This window comes from Periophthalmus magnuspinnatus, chromosome 4 (assembly GCF_009829125.3).
Source record: "Periophthalmus magnuspinnatus isolate fPerMag1 chromosome 4, fPerMag1.2.pri, whole genome shotgun sequence".
Taxonomy (NCBI): Eukaryota; Metazoa; Chordata; class Actinopteri; order Gobiiformes; family Gobiidae; genus Periophthalmus; species Periophthalmus magnuspinnatus.
In genome coordinates, this window is record NC_047129.1 from 26,504,318 (window position 1) to 26,524,233 (window position 19,916).

General features: G+C 39.5%; 1 protein-coding gene across 5 annotated transcripts in view; it reads right to left on the bottom strand.

Annotated features, from left to right (window-relative positions):
• Positions 1 to 19,916, bottom strand: part of nlgn1 (neuroligin 1) — a 481,058-nt gene that overhangs the window by 426,515 nt on the left and 34,627 nt on the right. Inside the window, exon 3 of one of the 5 annotated variants that reach the window (XM_055221278.1) lies at positions 18,862 to 18,891. The exons of the other annotated variants lie outside the window; for them this stretch is intronic. Within the exon in view, the coding sequence (XP_055077253.1) occupies positions 18,862 to 18,891 (30 nt within the window). The remainder of the gene's footprint in view (positions 1 to 18,861; positions 18,892 to 19,916) is intronic. 5 annotated transcript variants of the gene reach the window in all.

Here is a 19,916-nt window from a genome sequence, read left to right on the forward strand (position 1 = left end):
ATGTTAGCATTAGCTTTGAGACACAGTGAGCTAACTAGCATGCTCCTGCGCACTGAGCTTATTGCATATGTTTTAGTGAAATGTGTAGTACAACCTGTCTTATACACTTCATGCACAAAAGGATGTTTTAGTTGTATTAACCAAACCCTTCTTGTCTTTTTTGACATTAGTTAGACTGTATGATTGATCCTAGCTTTCAGGGGGCCCTTAGCAGAATGTGTCTCTGGGGCCCTCGGCAGTGGATATACCTGGGCTCAGCTATTGGTGACTCGCATTTGACGACATTATGACCACGCTCTCATCACTTTGTCCAATTGTGCTTCTGTTTATATGACCAAAAGACTGAAATATTTGAATCTAACTTGTAAAACAGCCATTCAAAAGTACCTCAGGGGCCTCAGCGCACCACAGGGGTCTAAACACATAGATAAAACAAATGTAGGCAGCAGATATTTTACTACTATATAAAAAAAAACAAAAAAAACAAATGTAATCTTTATAGAGAAATATTTAGGCTGCTACAAACACCTGATCACTGTTTCTAGTATAACTTTACTTATTATATTATTTTCAATAAAGTGTATGGGCTCTTGGGGGCCCTCTGGTGGCCATGGGGCCCTAAGCAGCTGCTCAGTCTGCTTATGAGCTGAGCGGGCCCTGGTGATCGACGAGGATTTTTGCAACTCACCACCACAAGTAGCATTAATATGGACATTTAGGCATCAAAAACGGTTGGAATATTAACATTTTAACTTTTATGTCACCTTATTAGCGTGTTTTAGAAACCACAAATACGAGCAGCACTTTTTCAAGACATGCAAGTTTATTTGTAATACAATTTTTGTCAAATAGTCAAGCTAATTAGCATCTGCCAAATCTGTGAAGTCACTCTGTCACTTGAAAACTTTTGCCGCAACCAACATCAGGTTGCAGTATGAATGATGATAGCTCACTTCATTCTAAATTCAAATAGCTTTTCAAGACATTTCCATCACAAAAAAAACGAGATTGATGGACACGCCAAAACGCAAAACCATTGTCCGAACATTTCAATAGATCATTTTAACTTAACACAGACAAATTACGATACTAATACTTCACAGCGCAGCTTCTAATTCGGTTCTTTGTTAACTACACCTCTTGCATAACACGTTACCGCAATGATGCTAGCTTTATTCGCGCACAAAAAACTCATTGTCAAAACCCAGACATCCAAATAAATTATCTTGACTTACCGCCTCCAAACACCCGAAGATAAGCGTGCGCTGATTACAATTCTAATGAAATTCTTTAGCCGCAAAAAGGACGCGGAGGAACGCATTTTCGATTCGACGGCGGGGTTTGATTGGCAGTTGATTTTGCGGTGAGATGGAAAGAGGAGACGTGTTCGGTGAGGTTGGGTCGGGCGCACATATACAGCAGTCAGTCAGAGCACGGTAATGATATGGCTTCCACTGATTCAATTATACCCTCTTTCATCCTCTCAGCTGTTCGTCGACTGCTGCGGGCCGGCACTGCGCGATGACAAATGGCGGTAGGATCTTTTAAAGCTTTAACTGTGAAACGTGAGTACAGTATGTGGAGATGTAAAGGCAAAGAGACACTACAAGCAATATATGACTTTTAGGTTTTGGGTCGTTCATATATATATATTTTTTTTGGGGGGGGGGGGACTTTCATTTGTAGATATAAATGAGGAATTGTAATACTGATGGTTTAAAAAAGTACAAAATCTTCAGTTAAAGTTGTATTTAAAGGCAGCATTTTTTTTTTTTTCACTCACTCACAATATTTTCAAGATGGTTTATAAAGAAGTTTTTGTTAATATTAAAATCATTGCCTTATTTGTTTGAGGGTTTAGCTCCCAAAAACGTTTATATTCTACAGTAGTGACAGAAGCTCAGTTGGTAGAGTGTGTGTGGTGGTACACATAACCCACCTCACCTCCAAAGTCTGTGCACACTGGTGTATGAATGTGTGTGTGAATGTGTGAGTGGTTCCTTGATGTAAAACTTTGACTGCCTTGAAGATGGAAAAGCGCATCATTTACCAACATAATAATAATGACTTTAATGCACTTTACAAGCTTGTCGGAGCCTTTCAAAATGCTACACAGTACTCATTATTCATTCACTTAATACTCGGGGGTGGTAAACTGCTACTGTAGCCACAGCTGATCTGGGGCAAACTGACTGTGCTATCGGCCCCTCCGACCACCACCAATCTCGAACTGCATTCTTCCTAGACAAGGTGGGTAAAGTGACACAACAAATCTTGGCCCGAGTGAGAATTGATCCTCTGACCTTCAGGTTGGGGGACCACTGCTCAGACCACTAGAGCCCCTGAATATAGTTTACTCAAATGCTAAATAAGTCGTCAAAAAATCTCTAAGTAGTATTTTGTTGTATCCAATATAGCAAACAAACAAAAATGATGTTACACTTAAATTTGATCCAGCTTTATGTCCCCAAATGCATGCACTTTGGCGCATTTTGCAGATACAGTGTGTCATTTTCATATAAAACATTTCATGGCAATATTGCAATAATCAGACATAAGAGTAATCAGAAAAAAAAAATCATTCTGATATAGCTAAATGTTGAGTTTACTTTCACATTAAAGCCAAACTAACAACTTGTTAGCCACGCACTTCCTGCTTCTTGGAAAATAAAACACTTTATAAATATATGCAGACAATACACAGTGGACTTATTTTGACCTCAACAGCTGCTTATATAATATATCTGCACTGAGGCGCGACATTTTGGCAAAATACATAGAAAAAAGTCAGGTAAGGTCATAAGGTTTTTAGGGGGTAACGTTGCTATAGTTATAATTGGTAGTGAATTGTGCCATTAAGTTTTAGGTGCTGGGCTGTAAGTAGATGAAGCGTTTGGAGGTGTTCACACTCCCTTTTGTCAGAATTGCAGAACAACTGGTCAGCCTCACATAATGGGGTAGATTTTGGGCTGTTCAGACTGGCCTCTCCCCGGACACTCTCTCCCACAATACAAGAACTATCAACCAGACTATGCCAACGGAAAGTAGAAGCCTCAACTTGTTCTGCAAAACTACTTGGGACATTTTCTATAATTGGCGATAAAGTATTGTCCAAAAAAATGTCTATATGTCAATAATATATGGATACTGACTGAGGTATCGAAAAGTATTTAATTCCCAACCAAAAAATACTTACAATTTCTCCAATTTTCTTTTTTTTCTTTTATTAAAACATTTGATTTTTATTAGTTTATTTGCACATATATTTCATTGTTAAATCAGCTTGGAGAAAGTGAAGATAATGGTAGCCTTTGTTTGCAAATCCAGAGCGATACGCCTCTATATTTTTTTATACAGATTGATATTCGTCTGGTTCCCACATCCTCCATTGCATCTCGAACTCGCTCAAACGTGATCGAATAATCCACCTGTCAGTCACGCCCATCTGAAAACGGGGAGATTCAATAGTAACCAGCCTCACGTCTTCATAAAGTATTGAAGAAGTGTGTACTCTGCAAAGGATACTCGTTATCTGCCAAAGTAAGACGGAGAGGAGAGATCGATGCAATTTGGCATTGACTTGCACGACTTAGAATATTACTAGCTATCACTCAAAACCAAAATCACTTGAGTTGTCCATCGTTTTACAAATTTGATTGACTGCTCAAACTATGATGTCTATGGAGAGAGCGGGATTCGAACCACCAACCTTCAGATCAGTGGACAAACGCGCTACCAATTGAGCCACTGTCGCTAAATACAGTTTAGTATACCGTTTATGATACCATCTAAAGAAGCATCTAGACCGGAACAAGAGTGGTCCGATCGAAAGCACCCCCGGAGTTCCACGTAAACACAGCACCTGCATTAGCAACACAAAAACAGCTAGAGTCACTTCCCAAAATGTCCTCCGCGCTCCACCTCACTCCCTCTTCGCACAAAAGCCAAGCAGAACCGCTCTGTGTACATAACCACAAGACACCACCGAGCCAGCAGACTCAATACACTGTACCATCCCATTGATTCCTGGAGGCCAATTCGCTCCGGAGCTTTCACGCACCAGGCTGCCCCTCCGGACGAGAATACCCAGCGTGAGAGGGCCTTCGCCGGGGTGAGGAGAGGAGCGTTAGCCGTGGTTGTGCCGGTCCCCGCAGTGCTAGGGCCATTCTTCCGCCTCGCGCTTTGAAAGACTGGAACAAATGGATTATGGGATTGTAGAATGCCAGAGTGGAGCTATGACACCTTACCGCTAGCCTTCATCTCACGCCTATTCGCACATAAGGGTACACAGGGACACATGCTGATGGTCTGGCGAGCTTTATGTAGCTACAGTAGGAACAGGGGCAGGGGAAAATTCAAATGTGAGGATGGTATTTCAATGGGTTAAAGCTGTAGCTGATTTTTTTTCCGTGTATTTGAGCGAAATTTGTCTTGCCCTATTACAGATATATTGTATAAGCAGCTCTTGAGGTCAAAATAAGACTTCAGTGTGCCGTCTGCGACAAATTATAACGTTTTTTTACTGTCCAAGCATCAGGAAATGCACCGTTAGCATATGTCAATTCAGCTGCAATATACTGAGGACACAGAATATCACCGAGAGTGCCATTTTAGGTCGACTACAAGCTGTTTTTTGAACAAGGACCTGGTAATCGAGTCTGAGGAGCTTATTTTGCCTTCGGATTAGAGTGTTTCTTGACAACTTCTACATGATTTTTTTTTTTTGGCAATTGTTCAAAATATCAAAACATTACATAAACACAAATAAATGTAATAAAAAATAACAGGTTGTTTCTCTCTTTTTTGGTTTCAGAATCAAAATTAAAACACCAAAGAACGAACCATACACATATTTGCACGTTATTCTCAATTCATAATTTAGTTTTTATGTGTTTCTGTTGCTAAAAAACATGTATTCGTACTGTGAGCTGGGTCGCCTCTCCACAGATCCGTCTTTACTTTAACCTGGCCTGGTGGCGTGTCGTCTGCTTGTCCCCATGAGATAGATGCGTTCAACATTGCACACAAAAAATAACATCTCCTTGGAGACTAGTAGATGGCGTATCCTCCATTAGGAAAGATATATAGTGCACATTTAACCAAGGGCTAATCTAAAAGTGAACTTTGGGCGTATGAGGACACACTTTGTCCACAGTCCCACTCCAGACTGACAGTGATGACTGCTGATGTATATTTATATTTTTACATTAAGAGCATGATAGTGCAAAGTTGAATGACGTTCTATTTGATTCCTGAAAAGACCTTCACCGCACCAGAACTCTGAAGATGTGAGTGGACCATATTACTCTGCGTTATTAACTATGGAAATGTAGTCCAGCTTTATAAATTACTTGTTGGAACAGTTTTCTGGACAAAAATCTCAAAACTAAGTCCAAAATGTAAAAATTTCACTTTGCGCTCAGCAGCTTCATCGTCAAAGATCTGTTCTTAGTCAAGCTTTTATCATTAAACTTCATTTCTAATTTCAGACAAAATCATTGGTGAGTTGCAAACAACACCACAATAAATAAATCTATTAATATTTTAAAACTCTATAGGTATTGTAAAAGCGATAAAGGAGATATATATGAAATCAGCTTTTATGAGCTTTTAGTTTGACCATGTTATAACAGTGTTGTAGTTTGATTCAGGCATGTTTGAGTAATCCTGGTTTCACCTACCCCCTATCCACACCCACTTCTCTGTACTTAGTTGCAATTATATAGAAGTCCAGCCAAACCGGTAAATCAACTGAGACTAGCAGTATTAGCGGCTTATTTGGTGCCGAGACCCAAACTTGGAATTCCGAGCTAATCCGGTTGGCCAGGGGAGGGCGCTGTCATTCAAACCTGTTGCTAAAATGGGAACAGACCTCGGGGAAAGAAGACACCTGATTGGTCTGTTTTTAATGTAAATATTAATGGAGTCATTGTAACCCAATCACACCCATGCTCACTTCGGATGTGGAACACTGCGACGGCTAGCAGACTAACTGTGTCCATCTATATCACATGTGTCAAACTCAAGGCCCACGGGCTAAATGCGGACCCCACATCATTTTATGTGGCCTTCGACAGGGTAAATTAAAAGGTATAATGGTCTTAAAATGTCATTTTATCAGGAGATACGCAGTTACACAGACATATTTTTACATCTAGGCAAACACATATGCAATATTTGTAACTTGAATAAGTAATAAATACATAAATAATTAATTAACAAGTAAAAAAAAAGTAGTTAGATTTATTTTACATCAGCCCTAGGTGAAAATGTGTTTGACATCCCTGGTCTATATGTACTGTCTATGTGTCACATGCATACAGAGTTAAAAAAAACAAAAACAAAAAAACTCACCTAGCAAAATGTAATGTAATAGAATGGCATAAATGAAAATCCACTGCTTGCTATGGTAAAATGCAACCGTGCCTATCAATTCTGCAGTTTTGAATAGAAAATTAATCAACCTATTTCTATTTTAAGATGTTTTAGATCAATACTGACTAGATACGTCTTTTATTTCAAAATGGCCGCTTGCCTCTGTCCATCGCATCATAATTCCAACTCATTAAACCCTTCATTAATCAATGGCACATGGAGATATGGGCCTCATGTAAATCAAACACCTCTTACAGTATATGTCACTATATTAGACAGTGTTTAGACGGCGATTTTGGCCCCGGGGCCCTGTGTCCGCCCCCTTCCGGCCCCCCCATCGGCCCCTGTCCAGCCCAAGGCCTGCCCCATCATTAATCAGAGCGGCGGTCTTCAGGGATCCAAGCGCGCCTCTCATCACTCACTCCAGGCACCTCACCTTGGGATAATTATTCAAAGGTGATGCACACATTTTTTATTGCTGAGGCAGTGGTCAGGGCGGGCGTGTCCAGGAAATATGACAGCCCAAATCATTAGGCCTTCAAGTTTAAGTCGACATGGATTTTTATTTGATTTTTTTTTTTTTTTTTGCATTAAACCCTGCCAATCAAAAGCAGTAATAGGTTGATATGTTGCACTCTTCAGAACCTCAAAAAAAACCTTTACACAGTGAAAGAGTTGTTTTAAGCCAATTATGCAACCAGAAAGATTCTTGTCTAGCGCTATCACAGCACACAACAAACGACTGCACATTGCATCAGGTTTGTGAAACTGTAGCGAATAGTTTTGTGTCTTACTTTAGTATATTTTTGAATGATTCAATTCAATATTTATTTCATTCATTAAAACAAAACAAATCAATGCAGCATATCTGCATACAGTATTACAGCTTTTGTACAATTATGATAGATGAATGAAAGAAGCAAAAGCTTATAATATCTGCCCCTTATCAACTCTGACTCTTATTCACTTCCAGTGTATTGAACTGTTATATTATACAAAATCAAACATAGATGTACAGCTACTTTACAAAAAAAACAAAACACAAAATCATCCTGTCACATAGCTGTTATATACTTTCTTAATAACGATAATTTCAAGCTTTTCTTAAACATATAAATGGACTTGGATTCTTTAATATTACTTTCAAGACTGTTCCAAAGACTGACACCCCTTCTTGAAATACATCTCCTTTGGTTTTGTTCTAAACTTTGGTTTTGAAAATAAATCAGTTCCTCTTAATTGATATCTACTTTCTCTCTTCAGAAATCTATTTTGCAACTTCTCTGGTAATACTTTTTGATTAGCTTTGTACATGGTTTTGAGAATGCTATATTCCACCAATTTGTTCAATTTCAACATTTCTAACTGAATAAAAATTGGATTTGTATGTTCTCTATAACCACTTCCATTGATAATTCTAATAGCACGCTTCTGTAAAAGAAAAAACGGTTCAATGTATGTTTTACAAGCACTTCCCCACACTTCAGTGCAATATGTCAAATATAGAACAATCAATGTGTTATACAATAAGAACAATGCATCTTTGTTGAGAGACTCTTTCATCTTGTACACAGAAATGGTTTGTGATACTTTTGATCTTACTTGCTCTATGTGGGACTTCCACGTCAGCTGTTCATCAATTATAACTCCTAAAAAACGAAATGTACTTGTTCTTGTTGTTGTTAATGGCTGAGTATTGGACAGAATCATACTGCTAATTGACACAAGGGGTCAAATACGGCCCGGGAAAGATCACTAGATTACTCAAACATGCATAGATGACACGTAGAACCTCTTCGCGCATGTATTTGTTCATGAACTTGCATAATTTGCCTGATGCCACCTCTTTAAGTTACTGTTATTGCACTGCCTTTTTAAACTTACATCTTTCCATTTCGACTAGTCAGTGGTGTCATCAGACCAAGTTGCCGTTCAGATCTGTGGAGAGGCAGCCGCCGAGTAAATGAAAAACTTCTCCGAGGGACAAGCTGAACTGCACTGTATGCATGGCAATTATAGCATCAGAAAAATCCAGTTTTACATGAGTACATTGAGTTCAAAGTGAGACCATTTAGTTTGGCACAGATGAGCTCTAGGTTTGAACTCGCACTTCACACACTGTTAACTGTAAAGTCTGTCTCTTTCATGTGACTGCGTGCCTTTGAGCAGCGCAGAGGCAGCTGATGGGGTGAGGGTTTGATAGTCGTCTCACTGATAGCACAGGCACATTCAAACAGCTGGGGCTTAAGTGTGTGTGACGCCACTGCCAGTCTCCATTCACTTCTGTTCAGATCTCCAGCGTCTCCTATGGTTTAAAACATACATAAAGGTAAACCGGGAAAAAAGTTCAAAGAAGAATTGATTTTATAGTGGAACAAGGTTAAAATGAGAAATAATTTGAGGAGTTTAAGGTGCTACATAATTTAGTCTTTTATATACTTTTCGACACAAAAAATATTATTAAATCTGCAAGCGGCATTAAAGGCCCTCGTCACTCACTTAATGCTACCGTTTGCACACGGCACATATATGGTTTTTGGTGATGATTGAGTTGTCAGAAATATATAATAAATAATAATATATCAGATACGAATCGATAAACAAACTAGTATCAAAACTGAATAATAATTTGAGCTAATTTAAAGAAACTATTATTATTAAATGTTGAAAAGTTAAAGCAACAGCACATAACTTTCCATGTCACCTTCATGATTATATGGAAACAGAAAGTTAAAACCATACTTCAGAGCATTCTTCAGATAAATTTAATACGATACTGCGGAATATTATAGTTAAAGGAACAATTTCAGTGGAGACAAGCAGGTGGGGGCCTTTGTCAAATAAGAGTGAGGTTTATGCATAAGCAAGCCCACTCATAGTAAGGACACAAGTGCAGTAAAAACATCCAAAATGAAATTAAACTGCTTTTACAGTATGTATGTATGTCTACAAAGTTACTCAGTGGTGCTTTTAAGTTCCTTTTTTTTAATCAAAGTGAAAAGCTAATGTACGAAACTATTCCCTTCTTTTCAAATGACATGTTGTAGCTGTTGAGCTATTTCAAAAAGCTAACCACATGAAGCACACAACTTAATTATTCACTGCGGAATTTGGACCTGATCGCCGAGCTTTGAACGCGAGCTGTGAAACGGTCTCGCTCTATATCTGTGGAGCTGGACGTGGCCTATATATTTGGAGGTTTTTGGCACAGACTAGAATCAGAATAGAGGATTTTGAGCGGGGTCCCATGTGGCGGCCCGGCTTGTCTGCTGCTGCCTGTGCTGTGAAAAGTAGCTTCTCACCAGCTCATGTCAAAACACCAGCGCTCTGCTTTTATCCAACATCTCAGAGTGCCCCTCCAGCTGTCACCACCGGAAACACGCACCGCGACCCAAACATGTGCCCTGGGATTCTGGGATATTATGGTCTGTACTCTTCATGTTTGCAATAGTTTACAGTTGGGTTATTTACAAGTGGATGAGCTTATGCAATTAAACAAATTTCAGCACAGGCTAGGAAACGTTGTAGATATAGAGACACAAAAACTAACATTCGTAGTACCACATTTTCCGGACTATAAGTCGCTTTGGAGTATAAGTCGCACCAGTGAAAAAATGCATAATAATGAAACAGAAACATATATAAGTCGCACTGGACAATAAGTCGCATTTTATCTTTAAAGGCAAGGTTTTTTAATAATAACAATAAAAGAGAACAACAGGCTGAATAGCAGTACAGCACGCTAGCGTAACACATAGATAACAAACTGAATATGTGTCTGGTCTGGTAACGTAAGATATTAACAGTTAATCAGATAACTAAAGCATAAAAAACAAGCTAACAAGTTTACTCTCAGTCTCACTCCACATCCATGGAATTCTTCATCCTCGGTGTCGCTTCTGAACAACTCCGCCTACTCCAGAAGAAGATGGCTGCTATAAGGGTACACAAGCCTAGAGTGCCCTCATGCAGGTGTCAGTGGGACAATAACAAACATGTGAAATTATATACTTTAATCATTTCACATATAAGTCGCATCTGAGTATAAGTCGCACCCCTGACTTTGAAAAAAAGTACAACTTATAGTCCAGAAAATACGGTACTTAGATTAACCAACCCAGCCATGTTGTATTCTCACATATCACCACTAGATGCTGTCTACGTTACTGCAGTCTGATAGTGGGAAAGCTTTGGTCTGACGCAAGAAGAGCAGAGAGCACAGGTGAGACGGAACAAAGGCAAGGTGAGGGGAGGGGGGGCAGGTTTCACTTCTGCCCTTTAATGGTAAAAAAAAACAAAAAAAAAACAAACAACTTGTAGATAAAAGCTTTAAATCTATGTCAAATCATGAATCCGAATACATTTTTGTGATTTTTTTTCTAAAGACTGAATAGTACTTCTACTACTACAAAAGGGATGGGGTCAAGGCATGTTTTTTGTTTGTTTTTGTTTTTTTGTTTTTTTCATTAAATCTAGTAATGTTCTGTACTTTCTGTAAATCTTTTGTATATTTTGTATTATTATTATTTTATTTCTGCTGCTCCATCAGATGAAACTGTTCCCATTGCATTAAGTCGCATGCCTCTTCTACTAAAATACAGGATCATGTTGTGTTGACAGAAAAAAACAACACAACATGATCCTAACCCACTTATATTTCCCAGTCCTCCTTTGTTGACTTGACCTGTTGACTTATTGAACACATAAAAGCAAAGCACCTTCTTGAATCTACAAAAGACATTTGTCATTGAAGAGAGGTGTAAATGACTGCACCGTGTCTGTCACAGTTCCCACTCCCCATGCTCCATACATACATATACATATACATACATACGCCTCCTATAGGACCACGCGTGTACGCACATCAGACGCATCCCTGAGAGAGAAGAGCTTCCAACATAAAAGACATGAATACAAATCAGATCACGCTTTCCATACGCAACTGCATAACATATCAGAAACAAATGCAAAGGAAAAATATGGGAAATCTATGTATTTTTGTTTTATATGCAGCTCTAAGGAAACGGTATCTTTATTTTATAGTACAGTTCTCAAGATAGTAGTTCGAAAATGCTTTATAATAGCCTTTACAAAGCATGGACAAAGACTTAAAGCATATCTGGAGTTGTATTTTGCTGTGTTCACATCTGTTTGATAAATCCTGAGCACAAAAACAAACAAACAAAAAAAACTTTTGAATTTTCCAGGATTGTTACATCACAGGTAAAAGTTCGGAGGTAAAAGTCCGCTGTTTTCAAGTCCATAAAAACAAATTTACTATGAAATCACATTCATTGCAACTACACTGCACGTGCTATGTCAGAAAATGTTGCTAACCCTGGATGTAGGACTAATTAAGGTAGTTATTATGAAGTTTTACAGATAGTTTTGGGGTGTTTATGTGAAGTGGTAAAGATGTGTACATAAGCCTATCACAATAATTACTATATTGACTTATCGCAAGTTGGAATAATATTTTTTGGGGAGTTTTTTTGGGAAGATTTGAGCCATAGAAGTTTGAATTTGTGTGACTCATTACAAATACAAACAAAGTACAAAAGTATTTCATTCTGTTATTTATTGCAGCTCAAGATTTGTTAGCAATATTGTAGATTTTGAATATTTTTTGTGGTTTAAGTCTGCTCTTGGCTCATTGTGTCCGTGGTAATAATTACTTTCAATAGTATCATTTAGTAGTATAGTAGTATAGTATATAATAGTATTACTTTCAATAGTATCGTTTATCTTCTATATTTACTTCAGCAATACATCAAACTTCAAAATATGTTATCATGACAGGCCTACGTGTACACATAAATAAAAAAACAAATTAGGTTCAAGGTAGAGCGCTTGCCAACTTGTCGTCTCCACGGAGATGCTGCTACTTTGCCTGGGATGTTCCACAGTACGGCATTAAACTTATCTACATTGTCTTTATTACTTTACAGACGTTTTTATTGCCAGCTATGAATATGTATGGATCGCAATTAAAGATTCACTCTTATTGTAATCAGTGTTTTTGAAGGGCATATATTTAATGAAAACAGACCCGTCATTGCATTGTGCCTAATGCTTCTAACTGACTCCATCTGACACTTAACTACTGATGGGAATACTGCACTTCAAGCCATATGGATGTTTGTTAGCTCACTGGGTTAGCTTTGTCGTCGGGGAATGATTCAAATTGATGAGCTAAACGAGACACTACTGTTCATTATTGCTTTAGTAAATTAGGTTTTATTCTGTATTGTACTATTCATTGATAATCAAGAAAATATTAAGGTGAAATGTGTAACTTTTCTGGTATGGCTTGCCCCGTAGTAAAGGTGAGACACTGCAGGTGGATATGAGAAAATCTTAAAAATGGAGGTATCAATTTGAAACATCTGCAGATTATTTATATAGATGTAAGGATAAGTTTTTAATAAAAAAAAAATAAAAAAGGTGCAAAAATCATGTGCAAAAATTGTCAAAATTGCACATACTTGGGAAATTTGATATATACTCACTTTTTGGACCTAAAAGTTAAGTACTGTACATTGTTTCTATCTTGCATTTATTCAATTAGAGCTCCTTTCAGCGCCTCTCCACAGTACTGATGAGTAACTTGGCCAAGTTACCTGGGCTAAATTAAGCTTAGTGCCATACTGTGGAACATTCATATTATTCACATCTCCATGGAAACAAGCAGATGGCCGACCCTCCATAAGAAAAGTTACAGTAAACACAAAATCTCCCTCTTTTTTTGCTACTAAACTGTGTATATGGTGTTTTAATAGTACTATCTACTGTTCCTAGTCATTTTTGGCTATCTTTGTGCAAATTCGGTAAAAAACTGCTTTCCAGTAAAAAACTGAGTGTGCGCTGCCTCTAGTGGCGATTTCAAGTACTCCTTTCCCCCACCACATCCACTCTCTTATTTAATCCTCCAGGTAGTACCCAAGGTAGGCAGCTCTATTTGAAATGCGATTGCGTTACGAGTTTAAGTGTTTAGCCCCACTTTAAACAATGCATATATTTTCTGACAAATACTTTTCAACCTATAAGCCATCAACAGGCACAGAAACAGCAATTTTATTACAAGTACACATGCACTATACAGCAGGTACTTATCTGGCACGTATGTCTATGTAAATGCATTGTGTAGGTATGTATTCGAAGCCTTTTAACCTGGAGTTAGCTTGTATCGAGGCCCTGGGGGAGCTAGCACCGTGCAATGTTCACCGGATCTGAGAGAAAGTAGTTCTCCCCACGCATCACAACACTCCAACCTCACCAGCACATGCAGAGAACAGGCCGGGAGCAGGAATCATGAGGTCTTATGTAGGCGGCGGGTAACTATCACACCATATTTATCCAGGGCTGTGCACAAGAAACCCCCAGTGCAGCTATATATTGGTACATATGATGGGTTTCTGTGGTTTTCTAATTATTACTTGGTTTGGTGGGATAGGACATGTTTTCAGTTAAAGTGGATGCATGTGGGGAAAAAAGATAGAAAAGTACAAAAGTAGTGTTGAGTTCTGAAAAGGAATACAAAATCTTTACCTATGCCATCATCATGAAAAATCCCATCCACGTATTTTGTGTTCTCCTGGCTTTAATGGCCTCTTGAGCTCCCCCTGCTGTCAGCAACGGAAATTAACATTTAGAAAGTAAAAAAAATTAAGTCCATATCCCCCTGAATTCTATGCAAATGGAGTCATTTGCTGTGAACATAATTTGACCATAGAATTTGTCCAATAATGGTTCATGGGCTTGAAAAAAGTCTGGAGTTTTACGTATGACACAACCAAACTGGCAATATGCAAAAGGAGCACTTTGGGTGTTCAGAAAAGATGAAATTGGATTAATCAGTTAATGAAACAATATACAACTGAATCACTGAATTATTTGGAGAATTTCAACTTTGGAATTGATAATTTCTACTGAACAAAAGGTAAAAAGTAGCTGTTGACTTGAAAATGACTGCTTCATGACATCATAAGGTGGCACAGAGCGTTTTGAGCTTTGGAGATGTAGACAGACTAGTAATAAAGGAGTGCTCAAACATGTGCGAATGAAACAAAACACAACTCTCCAGGTGAGTTTTTGAGGAGGTAACAACATTTTAACATGACTTAAAGCTCACAAGAGTCAATTTTTGCGTAATATAGCACCTTTAATGTGAAAACTTCCCTTGTTCTCCGCCTTTTCTCTCTATTTGTTTCAATGACAGCCACGCCGCTTTGTCCTTCCACCGCGTCTCCCCAGCGGCGTCAACACATTTGGGCTTGGGAGAGGAACCTTGAGGCGGGGGAGAGTGTCAGCTTTGTGGAGATGAAAGAACCGGACCTGCCGATTTAGACAGAATACATCCGTTTGGGCTCATGAGGATAGAAGCGCCGCACCAGCAAGAGGACACAGGGAAGAGAGAATAAAAATAACACCATAAGGACATGTAAAGTAGTGAGGTGTCAAAATGGTGGATTTGTGACGATACAGGTGTAACTTTCTGTTGATCTCTGCTTGCGTTAATTTAGATGTGATTTCTTTGCGTGTTATGTTCCACAGTATGGCATTAATATCACCTGACGAGCAGATGACGTCACCGGGCCAAGTTACAGGTCAAGTCTGTGGAAAGGGGATCTCGAGGTCAATATATCTTTTAGCAATTAAAACACTGAAACAATTGAATACACTTTAATGCCATACTGTGGGACATTCCAGGCAAAGAAATGATATCGCCATAGAGACAAGCAGGCGACAGACCCTCCCATTAATCCACTGTTAAATTTGTGAATGGGTGATTTCATGGCAAAGTTACATTACATTAAACTAACCCTTTAAGATTTTAATGTAACTTTAAGACTTTTTATGACTGATTTAATACATTTGATCAATAGATTAATCAATATGTACAAATTTGACATAAAATCCATGGGTTGTAGGTAAATAATTTATTGTTATATGTGTGGTCTATGATTTGAACTGTTTGCCAAAGAGAAACATCTAACTAGTAGCTTAAGAATCAGCCAGTTGTGCATGTTTTAACTTTGATGTGCGGTGGTGATGTTTGCATGTTCTCTCCGTGTCTCAGTGGGGTTCTTCCAGGCGCTCCGGTTTCCCCCATCTTCCTGAAACATGCACAATATGTTCTAGAAACTGGTCAGGAGGACAGGTCAGAATTCTATGGTGGAATTAGCTGTTTGCAGATGTGTTGACCTGGTTTGTGGTTAATATCTTTGTAATTCCTGGGCCTATACACATGAAACAAAGACTGGCACAAAGTTCAACGTCTTCTCTATCACCACAAATAAACAAGCGTCTTTTTTTTTTTTTTTGACAACAGTTCAATCAAAATCAAAGACATGATCTTTATTAGTTGAAAGGAGTTTAACCCTTTAAGGACTGAGCATATTATAGCCCATTATAGCTCGCCTAGACTTTTTGTTTCTTTTTTCAGCCATAAAAATCATGTTAAAGAAAGAATCAGCATGAACTTTTGCCTTTTTTCACAAAACTACCTCTATTTTACATATCCACCCTTATTTTTCCTTTGACGCAAATAACTAACAAGGAGAATTCTGGCGACACCTGCGCTCCGATTCATCATCTTTGAGAGACAACGTAAGCACATTACCGTAATGACAGTAACATATTTAAAGAGCCACATGTCTCTGCTTTGAGATGCCATTTGAATTTACATGAAGCACAATCGGTTGCAGAGTTACGGTAATGGAAAGTCCGCAACCGCGAATCTATCGGCGACGACAGCATCTGACGCTATAGGTTTAATGCCATACGATTCATTATAAATCTAAGAATGTCTATCGGTCTATCTCTGTTAATAAGCTTCAACATTTGTGGATCATAAATTTGGATATTTCTTTCAAAAATAGTAAATCTCCCATAGACTTACATGCCCCTGCCCTCCATCTGAAATTATGACATCATCACTTTCTACCACGGGAACCCAACTTTTTCGCTGTGAGACTACGCTGCTGCATTATTTCTTAATATAACTTGCAAAATGTCTCCCTACTTTATCATCTTGTCAACAAAACAAATCACAATGTAGCTTATTTATTTATCCTTGTTCCACTACTGTAAACCCCAACTTCTGCTAACCCTGACTTCCTCACATAAATCTTGTGGCTGTGGTCGGCCTTGGCTCTCCTCGCTCGGTGAGGTTTGACTAAAACACTTGTGTAGAGTACATTATTGGGGAAATGGGCCTTGAATGAAGCGCCGGGCTCTCCCTCGCTCCCTCGCTCCCCCGTTAGAAGAGAAAGAGCAGAGCCAAACATGCCGTCTGCTGATCGCTCTAATGAAAGCCTTGATGAGGTATTGACAAGTCCTGTATCCACGCGACTAGTGCTGAGGTGTCCCTGTCTGCAATGTGCTGACCCCATCGCCCACACACATCCTCCCTCTTCTCCTCATCCCCCTCTTTCTCTCGTTCTCTCATACATGCCCGCTTTCATCGCTTATCTCTCTCCTTCTGTCTTTCAGTTTGTCTTAAAACTCTCTCTACTTTTGGCACTCTTCCTCTGCGCGTCCCACTCTCTCTCCCTCCCAAAATTTTCCTCAATCCCTTCTCTCTCTCACCCCTTTTTCTCCCCTCTCTCTATCTCTTCCTCACCCTACTCTCTCCCCCCACTCTCTCTACCTTCCACTGCGCCCACCTTTTCAATACTTTCTCTCATACCTTTCTCTCTCACGCCCCTTTTTTGTTCCTCACCCTTCTTTCTCTCTCCATTCTCTCTATTGAAATGGAGGGAGAGGTGGAAGATACTTTCTCATCCCTTTCTCTTTCACACCCCTTTCTCTTGTCCACCTCCTTCTTCTCCCTCCTCACTCTCCCTCCATCTCTATGCATTCTCTTTTCCCACAAACTTCTTTCTCTTTTTCTTGGGCCTGTCTCTCTCTTCTTCTTCTCGCTCCTTCCCTCACCCCTTTGTCTCCCTCACTTCTTTCTTTTCTCTCTCTTTCTATAACCCCCCTCCTCACACTCTACCCCTCCCTCTCTACCACCTCCCATCCATTTCACACCCTCTGCCATCCCTCCTTCTCACACAAATATAGTATTTCTCTCTCTCAGCTGTCTCTCTTCCCCCCTTTCTCCATCATCTCTTCTCACTCCTCCTTCCTTTCTTGTCTTTCGCTGTTCTGTATTTATCCCCCTCCTCTCTCAACCCTTTCTCTCTGTTCTTCTTCTCTCCCCATCACATCTTCTTCACCTCTTTCCTTTTTTCTCTCTTTCTCCAACCCCGCTCTCTCACACTCTTACTTATTCTAACCCTCCCTCTGTCCCACCTTCCCCACCATTTCACACCCTTCTGTCATCCCTCCTTCTCACACAAACCTTTCTCTCTCTAAGCACTCTCTTTCTTCATCACCCCTTTCTCACTCCTCCTTCCTTTCTTCTCTTTCACTGTTCTGTATCTTTGCCTTCCTCTGTACACACATTTTTACTCTTGTGCACCTCCCTCCCCACTCTCCTTCCATCTCCATGCACTCTCTCTTCCCTCCTTCCCCCACAAACCTCTTTCTCTCTCTCAGCCCTGTCTCTCTTCTTCCTCTCTCCCCTTCACGACTTCTTCACCTCTTTTCTTTTCTCTCTCTTTCTCTAACCCCCTCTCTCGCACTCATACTTATTACCTTACCTTCCACACCCTCTGTCATCCCTCCTTCTCACACAAACCTTTCTCTCTCTAAGCATTCTCTCTTCCCCTTTCACACTCCTCCTTCCTTTCTTCTCTTTCACTCTTCTCCATCTATCCCTTTCCTCTGTACCCCTGACTCTTCCTCTCACTATTTCTCTCTCTTACTCCCTCCTCTCATTCTTCCTTTCCTCCACTATATACCGAGGATTACTCTCTCACACACTCCTCTCTATCTTTTCCCTCTCCTTCTCTCCTCCTTTCCCACCTCTTCCTCTCTTCCCCTTTCACACTCCTCCTTCCTTTCTTCTCTTTCACTCTTCTCCATCTATCCCTTTCCTCTGTACCCCTGACTCTTCCTCTCGGTATTTCTCTCTCTCTTACTCCCTCCTCTCATTCTTCCTTTCCTCCACTATATACCGAGGATTACTCTCTCACACACTCCTCTCTATCTTTTCCCTCTCCTTCTCTCCTCCTTTCCCACCTCTTCCTCTCTTCCCCTCTTCACTCCGAGCACATGCATGCTGGGGGGATTATTCCCAGTGATGCCTTATTGATCTGATCATGTGGAGTCTCCGGTGAGCAGTGAGCCTGGGATACAGAAGTCATTACCACATTCACACACTCCTCACATTTAGGAGCTGCATTTGCACAAAAGGAAAGTATTTCTGATAGACCGATACGGAAATGCATCGGCGTGTTTAAGTCTGACAAGAGGAGGCACTTTAAGGGGGTAACTGAAGTGGGGGGATGACCAAAGACTGTTTATATACATGGACATAACTAACCTGCTAGCCGCCACGTTCCAAATAGGAAGTGAGCTACTCTGGCTCCAGTTCACTTTCTATTGCAAAAAACGTTGCCCCTTTCTCTGTAACTGCAACTGTCAGGTTCGTAATTTTGGCCTTAGAATGTCCGTATTAACCCGCTCTACATGATTATTTCACTATTTTGTCCGTAAATCAAGATATGAACATTAATAACAGACAAATCACGCGCCTTTTTTTCTCAGAGGTCCCTCCCGCTAGCGTTATCAACAGGTTTGATTGCAGTTTTGCTCCTGGCTGTTTGGTCGCTATGATACTTGGCTCCAAATTGGCCTGAAATTTTGCTAGCTTCGATGAGCTTCATTTGCCTGGAATACAATGTGTGACATCATACTCTCTTAGTCCACTTCTTTATACAGAAAAAGGTATGCTAAATTATCAAGTATATTGGCTTTAATTAAAATATATATATATATATATATATATATATATATATATATATATATATATATATATATGTTGACCAAAAACATGCAGTGTAATTTGATATTTTTGCATTTATTTAATTTATTTATTATTGTACAGTGCATTTATGCTATTATTGAAAATTATCCATGACATGAAACAACTACATTTTTGCATATTTCTGACTGATTTATAAAATATTACAAGTGGCAATATTTTATTTATTTAGCTACAGTATGTGACTTTCTGGAGATCACCTGTCTGATTTCATGGACATAGAAAGTTAAAACTATACTTCAGAACATCCTCCATGGAGATAGACAAGAGTCAGATCAAGGTCAAGTAAGAGTCAGGTTTGTGGAGATGCGAGCCGCCTCAGGGCTTGTTTTTCAGAGCAATAAACACAACCAAAATGGAAAAAGAGTGTTTGATTCAAGGATTGGCGGTTTGAATCCCACTCTCAACGTACATTTGAATGGTAGAGTCAGACCCACAGGTTGGCGGTGCATTTCCAGCTCTCACAGATGAATGCTGTTGTTGTTGTGTCCTTGGGCAAGACACTTAACCCACCTCACCCCCCAGTGTCTGCATACACTGCTATATGAATGTGTGTGTGAATGGGTGAGTGATTCCTTGACGTAAAGCGCTTGGAATGCCTTAAAGA